Source organism: Phalaenopsis equestris, unplaced genomic scaffold, assembly GCF_001263595.1.
Source record: "Phalaenopsis equestris unplaced genomic scaffold, ASM126359v1 Scaffold000002, whole genome shotgun sequence".
NCBI lineage: Eukaryota > Viridiplantae > Streptophyta > Magnoliopsida > Asparagales > Orchidaceae > Phalaenopsis > Phalaenopsis equestris.
In genome coordinates, this window is record NW_018164444.1 from 72552759 (window position 1) to 72562235 (window position 9477).

A 9477-nucleotide genomic window follows, 5' to 3' on the forward strand; every position below is an offset into this window, starting at 1 on the left:
GGCATTATAGTAAGGAAAGAACTGACATTTATAAGAGCCATTGCTTCCTGTAAATTGATGAGAAGAGATGCGTTTACATATTGGTGCTTCTGAGGAAGATTGCCAATTTAATTTGAATCTGGATTTGGGCCACGAGGGACTTCATGTTTACTGGCTTGGAAGTCACTGAAAGAGCTGTGGCTTTGTTGGGGAGGAAACCTCGTGGACCGGAAGGTTGAGGAAGATGATGAGAGCTGTTGAGTGCTGTCGGAGGGAGATGTTGTTGAGAGCTTCGGTTGTACGGTTGAGCAAACAGAGAGGAGAAAGGTAAGGAGGAGGAAGAAGAAAAAGAGCTTCATGTGGGATGGGGAGGTGGCTTTAAGAAACTAGCAGAGGGAATGTTGATGATGGGAGGGAAATATTTAAAGGTGGAGAACTTATTTGGAGTATCTGAATATGTACATATGCAGCTATGCAGGGTGTAAACTAGTTGTATACATGCCTCGCACTTTTTATTTATTTATAAATGTAAAACGCAAAGTTCGATGTTTTAACATTTTGGTTTCAGGAACCGATACATGAAAATGTGTATTTCACTTTTTAAATAATAGTGATGATGGTATTTTTGACGTGGTATTAAAAATTTGAGTGATATGCTTGTGAATACGAATATTTAGTTTTTAGATATGTGAATATATAAGAATTGTGTGGCATGTGTGTAATGTCATTTCTAAGTACACAACAAGTACATAATACAAATTATTTTTTTCTAGCTCTAAACCCTAGTGAGCAGTCGAATGTGATACCTTTATGTTCTATATTTTGTTTCCAACAAATATACTAACTATTTGCTCACTATGCGTCAGGCAATTGTTTACCTAAAAACATGAAATGTACAGGGAGATCACAACTATATATTTCTATATTCCACATGTAGAGTTATGTTTATTTGTCCACATCCAATATATATATGTATCTATATATTTGTGTATTTGTGTGTGTGTGTGTGTGTGCAGCGTTCCCAGACTCTTTGGTTGACACCTGTTATGTCAATTTTAAGTACTCTGAGGTCGGGGATTCGTCAAGTGGTTAAGCACATTAGATTGATTGGGGGCTCGTATCATAGCCTCTAGTCAATCTTTTAATATATATTGGTTACCAATATGAATAAGAAGATAAATTATTAGTTACCAATATGATTAACAACTTAACTTTGCCTATTGATCAGTGATTTTTAATCACAATATTTGATTTATTTTTTTGGAAGTTAAGCCTTGATGTCACATAAATTAGTGAGCATCGATAAGCATGAGTTCCAAATCTTGATTTCTAGTTAAAGAGAGAATCCTTTATCAACTTCTATACATTTGGAGCACTAAAATGAACTTTAAAATGAAAGTGTTTGTTTTTTTTTTCTTTTCAGGAAACTTTAAAATGAAAGTTGGCTTTTACATATCCTTTATTCTTATCATGGATGCATTTTTTGAGCCCAGCCAGACCACTCTCGGAGAAAGGAGAAAGGAGAAAGTAGAAATTAGAAGAAAAGGTGAAGCGTGACTGGATTTGGCATGTGTACAATGGCTGATTACTTTATCTGAGCTAATAGTGAAAGGAGCTAGTGCTTTTCAGAAGGCTTCACGGGATATGTAATATGGTCGGTCTATAAGCATATTTAGGCTGCGTTTTGGCTGCAGCCTTAATTTAGGTTAAGTAGAATTTATCAAATTCATCAAATCAGATAGGCAGTGCATTCGACAGAGATTAACTCTCTAGTGAAGGTAGGAAGAAATTCTTAAATCCGTCTCGCAATTTGGATTTACAAAATCCATATTTACATCCTAAAAGAGAGGAACGTGGGAAGAAAAGATGGAACGTGAAAAATTGTGATATAATGGAGCATTGGATTTATTTTTTATTTTTTTGTGTTTGGCTGGATTTACTCTAAATTTTTTATTAAATTATCTTTAAGTCATGTTACCAAACACGGCCTTAAATGGATTATTGATCATATTATTGTTGTGATTATTGAATCTAGTTTTCTGCTCTATCCACTACAGGAGTTTACTCACAATACTTTAAATGGAGAATAGGAAGAAAAAGATAGGAACTGAGACAAAAACAATCGAATCAAATAGAATTCCCTCCCTCCCTGTGATCTTAGAAAATATTGTGTCCGGAGTCCGGACGAGAGCTGCGTCCAGACAACCGACGTGATACAACGGAAGTCTGAGCTCCCGCTCCGCTCTGTTATATCACGTCCGTTGTCCGGACGCAATATTTTTTCTTGTGATCTCTCTCTCTTATTTTTGTCTTCTCATTAGCCTTATGAAAGACTTACAAGAGTAGCATCTGCATGCTGTCCAATTCATCGTTTATATATATATATATTATATATATATATATATATATATATATATATACCTTGAAGCAAACTTACGTGATACGGGAGATAGAGAGCTTTGATGGACTTCACTATAACCCGAGAATAACTCGCTAGTGAAGGTATTAAATGTCAAAGGAGATTAAAACAATTGGATTTGGCGGATTCCTGGATGGTACTATGCCAAAACCCCCCCATCTTCATCACTGATAGCACTGGTAATTTCTCTGTCAAGCCAAATTACAGCACATGGAATCTCATTGACCAAAATCTGGCCGCCGCAATACTATGCACCATCTCTCCAACTGTGTTGCCTTATATTATCAACCTACAGCTGCAATGAAATTTGGAAAGCACTTGACAACGTCTTCAAGGCACAAACAGATCCCGAGCAATCTAGCTTAAAGACGAGCTTCACAATGTAGTCATGGGCAATCAAACAATGACACAGTATCATACTCAAATCAAGATACTAGTTGACACAATCGCAGCAGCTAGATCGTCAATTGATACATTGTCAAAGGATTACCTGCAGCTTAACAATCCTTCAAGGCAGCAATTAGAACCTCCATCACTCCTATAAGCCTCGAGAATCAATATTCCTTGCTCTATAGCGAGGAAATTAATCTCGCTAGCGGCAATCCCGACAAAATTCCAGCAACTGATCAACACCTTGCTCTCTCCTTGCAGCGAGGAAGGGGTCGTTCCAGCTACAAAGGCAGACGACGAAGCAATAATGCATCCGAGCTTGATGCTCTCCAAAAACAAAACACATGGATTTTCGTGCCTCCCCCATCTAATCAATCCATCTTGCGCAGCAAGTGGACCTATAAAATAAAGCACCAATCTGATGAAACAATTTCTAAATACAAAGTGCGTTAGTCTCTCAAGAATACAAACAAGAATTTGGCTTGCACTACAGCAAGACATTCAGTCCCGTGGCTAAACACAGCCATTCGAACTCTTTTGAAAATTTGAATTAATCGAACCTGGCCCATCTTCCAACTGGATGTCATTGTTTTCTCTGATTTTTTTCAAGACACTGAATCGTCAGCTTGTCTATTTATATGTCGTTATATAATTTGGTTATTCAAAAAAATCTCACTCCCGAATCATAGCAAATATTCAAAAATGAGAAGAATCGAAAAAATGATATACGACAATGAATAAGCAAACAAATAAAAATAAACAGACGAAATGTTGATATAAGGGTAATCTCCATGTGATGGGTCAAGAATATACGTCCGAACATGATCAAATCAAAGTACAAACATAACATCCACGAAGAGAATCCATGTATAAACCACTAGTAACCAGAAAACCAAAAAGAATATTTTTTTTTCTTGGGTCAAGAGTCTCCAGAGGAATATATCCCGCTGGTTAATTACAAAATACCCTCGATAAAAGAAATTTCGTTTATATTATTATGAACCTGAAGAATAGGTCATGATAGTTATTTTGTATCGGAATACATCGATGTTTCAAAGCTCTCGCTAAGTCATAGGGAAGAGAAAAATTCTATCACATCCCAAAAGGATTGCGACTCGTAGACATGAAAATCTACAAAATAATCAAAATCATCTCGACGGTGATATCCCTATACGTCATAACTCATCGGTTCATAAGATTAGAGGGTGAATCATCACATCCCAAATGGGGGGCAATTCATCGTAATCGGGTCACCAAGATGATATCAAAGAAGTTAAAAGACCGACAGGGCTCAAAGGGGCTCAGTAAGATGAAGGGTTGAGTTATCCTAAAAAGTAGAAGTAGTTGGGTTGGGGTGTCACGGACCCGTCATCCCAAGCTATTAGGACACTGAGTCTACCTGATCGAGAAAGTAGTCGACCAAACACATCCAAAGATCCCCGATCAGCAATTCATGTCGGCCACAGGAACTTCGGTATACCTAAGGTCAAATTAAGGAAACTCTATCCTATAACTATACGGTGAAGCTCCAAGAGATGAGACTTATACCCGCCGAAGTAGCGTAGATGTCATTGGAAATAAAGGAAAGAAAAGGTCTAACTACAAAATTGAAGCACTCTCCACGAAAGGACTTGCACCTATCTTGATCGGGAGCCTTCTAAGACCTTAAATGCACAAGACAACCACCTAAATAGAAATTTATGTTGAGCAAGTCAGGTTGAAGAAGCGCAGAGGCTTTTCTTCAGGACATGCAAATATGATGCAGTTATCTACCATAATTTTAAGCGTGGATACACTATTAATTATGATTTGAGTGATAATCAAGCATGTAACTCATTTAAAGTCGGGCTCGACGGCCAAGCAGAAAAATAAAAGTGCGAATTTAAAAGCTCTGAATATTTTAATCCTGAAATTTTATTAGAATTTTGTAGCAAATTTATAATTTTAAATCCTAAATAACTTATATTGTATTCATGATTCTCAAACAAATCATAGAAAGAAACAATGAAATTCATTTTAAGCATGCAAATATGTAATAGAAAACAATAAAACAAGCCAAATCAAAATAATAAGAAAAGATTGGTGTCGCTGAATCGACAACATATCCCAAATAATAAAAAGAGTGATCGGACTCTGCATATACATGTTTGGTTCTAATTTTATACATCAATATCAAATGTGAAATTAAATTACGGGACACAAGCTGCTGCTCCTAAACTCCAGCCACCTGGTTCTCGCGCCAAAATGCCTCGGAATTCGTGCTTGTATCTTATTTTCTCTACAGAACTCTTCCAGGGAATTTAAAAAATACAAATAAAAATAAAATGACTCGACCTAAATGAAAAAATGTTAGCACAGAAAGGTACCGTGTTTGTGACATGTCTAGGGGTAGAGTTAAGTAGCACCAGCAACCAAAAGTTAGAATGTAAATCATCACATGCTCCCTATTTTTATTATATTTGTGTGTGTGCATACATATGACATTGCTTCCTGTAGAAAACCGACCTATTATACTATCATGCAAATAAAAAATCAGCACACAAGCACGCCAGAAGCACAAAAGTGACACTTGGCTAGAACAAACAAACCAACAGAGAACTATAGTCAGATGCATCGAAAATACTAACTAGCATGCAAGTCCTAGCCTAGCACGCCACCTAACAAAAAGTGTCATAACCAGCATCTAAGTGCTCAGAGTAAAGTCTCCAGTTACCGTATGACTTTGACAGGGTCGCGACACCGACCCCGTCCTAAGATCCAAGGGATCTAAAATACATCACGAGAAATTGGTGACATTTATAAGAAATTGTTTCATATAAAGCCTAAAATATATAAATCTTAGAGTATTTTGGATAATATTTATAGTACAAAAATATCTATTTTTTATATTTTAAAATAGCGGACCATAAAATGCAGGTATGTGATGCATGTGACGTACTTTAGAGCCTTTGGATCTCTAGCACAGTCATACAGTTTATCGTACAGAAACTCGCATTGCTTATCAATATATCCTTGCGGTCAATGCTTGTTTGAGTATCATGACCAACAAGTGGTCGCTCTCCTAACTGGTAGGACTAGCATCAAAGTGAATGAGCAAACAAATAAATATGCAAAAGGCCAACATTGTGATTATTCAACTGAGCACAAAATCATCACAAAGGGCGCCAAAGCTGAAGCACGCATCATGCAAATGAATACAAGGATGTCTACATGCAACATGATACACAAACGGAATGTATCGGTAAAAAAAACTACCAATGAAAAGGAATTACACCTTCCCGCAGACACCGAATACGAATGAGTTTGCATCAAGTGAAGCGATACCTATAATGATGATTTATACATTGAGAGACACTCACCGAGCACACATGCAAACATGTAAGATATGCAACAAGACAAATGAGATAAGTTAAGCATACAGAAATGCAACAAACATATGAGAAATATCACATATGACATGCGAATGACACTAAAATGACAAACATGCAAAGATGCAAAATGTCAAACATACTAAGTCATGTGATTTATACGAGTGGAAATTACATACATAGGTGGACACATATTTTGTCTCGTACGAGTTCATCGCCTGGGAAGCATAACTCATATTCAACACAATGTGAAATGTCCCACGACACCGTGAGCGATGTTGTGGGGAAGGAGACATGTGGCTATACATGTCAGCTAACTCCTAATGCGTGCAAGTGTTTGTCCCCTTACAAACAACATCGTATGTGGAGAATGCGCTTACAAGTGTTGGTGCTCAAAGAGACACCACAAGCATGAATGTTCAAAAAGACATTCAAACATGTCGCATGCAAAGCAAACAAGTCAAAAATATTTTACATGTAATGAAATAAATTATAGACATCAGGTCAAAAAGATTTTCGCACATGCCAAGAAAACATGCAACACACACGAAAGTATACAAACATGCAAGTAATCAGTTGATGAAGTCATGGAGGCTTGCGAATCAAAAAGTGAGTCGATCAATATGGGATGATCGATCGGACCCAAAAGAGTAGGTGATCGAATCAGGGTGTCAATCAAACCCAAAGTGGTTGATCGACGTGGTCGAAACCAAAAGATAATGGACAGGAGCGGTTGATCAAACCCAAAGTGATCGGTTGATCGATTTATAGCGATCGATCGAACCGAAGTGATTATTGGTTGATCGATGTGGTCGAAACCAAAAGATATCGGATAGGAGCGGTCGATCAAACACAAAGTGATCAGACCGAAGCGATTAGGTGATTGGATCGAGCGGTTGATCGTGTCATAGCGGTAGATCGAACCGAAGTGATTAGGTGATCAAATCAGAGCAGTCGATCGAACCCAAAAGATAGGGTGATCGGATCGAAGCGACCGATCAAATTCCAAGTGATCAATCAATCGTGTCGGGGCGCTCTATTGAACTGAAATGATCGGGCGATCGAACTGGAGCAGTGGATTGAACCCAGCAAATGGAGTGATCGGGTAGGAGCAGGCGATCAACTCAATCGATCAATCATGTCGGGGCGGGTGATCGAACCGAAGTGATTGGGTGATCGGACTGAAGCGGTCGATTGAACCCAACATATAGGGTGATTGGACTCGAGCGGCCGATCCAACCTAATGTAATCGTTCGATCATGTTGAGACGGCCGATCAAACGGCGTCAATCGAACCGAAAGTGATCACGCAATCAACATTAAATACACAAAATGTTACAGATGAGCATGCAAGCAATGCAACCCAAAATACTTCGACGACACGTCAAACTTATCTTATCAGACTTGCATAGGTACCAAGGGTGGGGTTTTCACGTTTTGATATGTGGCATAACCGCCTCCAACTGTAGAGAGCAGGAGCGGGGAATTTTCCCTCGTGTTTGCTCGAATGAACAGTTATTCGTCTCTTGCAAAATGAACTAGCAACAATTTTTTTTCCGTTTTGCAAGTGAAATATTTCAATCCCTCCACAGAATATAGGATACCGCTACAGCCGTGGGAAATTGGGATTCTAACCTGCTCATGTTGGGGCTAAAGTATACAAGGAGACACCATTGGCTTCGCTAGGGATTTGGCCACAAATGTGCTTCCTAACCTAAAGTTTCTTCTATGAAATAAATGGTCAATCAATAGGCGTATGACCGCGCCGACTAGTGTCAGCCACCAACTTGCCTAGTGTGGGCAACCAAACCCGCGACGACGCCACAAATCAATAGGTGTATGGCCGGTCGGACCGGTATCGCTCGGCCTATCAGACTGTCTGATAACTGTCGATTGAGTCGAGCAATACCGATTAACCAACAGACTCGCCTAGTGTGAGCGACCATGCCCACAACATCTGGAAAAATCTAATTTTATGGCTGACTAAGAAAGAAAATGCAAGGGGTTTTCTCAGAATCTCGCCAATGCGGAGATTGAGCATGTATCTTCGATAAATGATTATCGAATGCAAGATGACTGATACATACCTTTGGAGTTGCTCAAATCGAAGGATGCCAGAATTTATCCCGCAAGGCATCTCGAAGCTCTTGCATGAGGATTCGACGCAACTCACACGTTGTTCACGAACAGCTCGTTGTTCACGAACAGCTCGTGTTCGGCTCGTTAAGTAGCTCGTGTTCGGCTCTTTCGTTAAGTAAAGGAGCCGAACACGAAGAAAAACGAGCCGAACACGAACAACAGTTTGTTCGCTCGTGTTTGGCTCAAAATGGCTCAAAAAAAAAATTTATATAACTTTTTTATATAACAATATATTACATATATTATTTATATAATAATATATTATTTATATTTATGTCTATGTTTAAATCATAACACCTCATGTGACAATGTGGTTAGTATATTCTTTTGTTTATATTTTGTACAGATTTGAATCTCACACTTGACATCTATTTTTCTCAATTTAATTTTAACGAGCCAATTTCGAGCCAAACACGAATACACTGTTCCCGAGTCAATTTCGAACACGAGCCGATTTCGAACAACACGAGCTATTTCAAACGAGCCCAACACGAGCCCAGCCTGAGCTACCTCAAGCTCGGCTCGTTTACTGCCCTAGATGCAACGAGCTCATCTACATTGTTCCCCAATAATAGAAAAAATCACAATAAATCATTAGCATTTTTCCAAGTGCTTCAAATAACAAAAGATCCACACTTGTTTACAAATCACAAAAGATTTTCACTTTTATGCTTGCAAATCACAAAAGATCCAACTTGCTTGCATCTATGAAACGAAATCCTTGCATTTTGCAATAGATTTGGAGCAGCATTTTACCTACATTTACCTCACTCCAAGATTTCGGGTAGGAGCAGTGCCGAAGGAGAAGATAGATGGGAGTTTCGGCCTTTGTATGAGGGATCCAGCGCTAGGTCATCACAATATAGCGCTAACGTGGGAGAACGGCGGCTGTTTGGGCTCGCCGAGGTGACGAAAGGAGGCTGCCGGTGGACCGCCGCCGGGCAGGCCGCCGAAGCGCCGGATGGAGCGCCAGCCGAAGCTTGGGAGAGCGGCACGCGATCTCGGGCCGAGAAGAGGACTGTGCGGTCGGCCTAATGTGGGTGGTGCCGGAGTGGGGGAGGCCGCCGGCGCGGGGATCCGGCCCATGAGAAAAAATATTGCCCAACTGATCCGCACACAATATTCTCTCCTTCCCTTTTTTTTTTTTTGGGCTGTGAATGAATTTATCCTTTATATATATATA

At 39.3% G+C, this 9477-nt stretch overlaps 1 protein-coding gene across 1 annotated transcript; it reads right to left on the reverse strand.

Moving 5' to 3' along the window:
• Nucleotides 1-2422: 2422 nt before the first annotated feature.
• Nucleotides 2423-3437, reverse strand: LOC110034551. Its single transcript, XM_020738807.1, has 2 exons — nt 2889-3437; nt 2423-2693 (listed from the first exon to the last, which is right to left on the reverse strand). Exons 1-2 carry the CDS (start codon nt 3287-3289, stop codon nt 2675-2677), a joined length of 420 nt encoding a protein of 139 aa, XP_020594466.1. The 5' UTR covers nt 3290-3437; the 3' UTR covers nt 2423-2674.
• Nucleotides 3438-9477: the final 6040 nt, after the last annotated feature.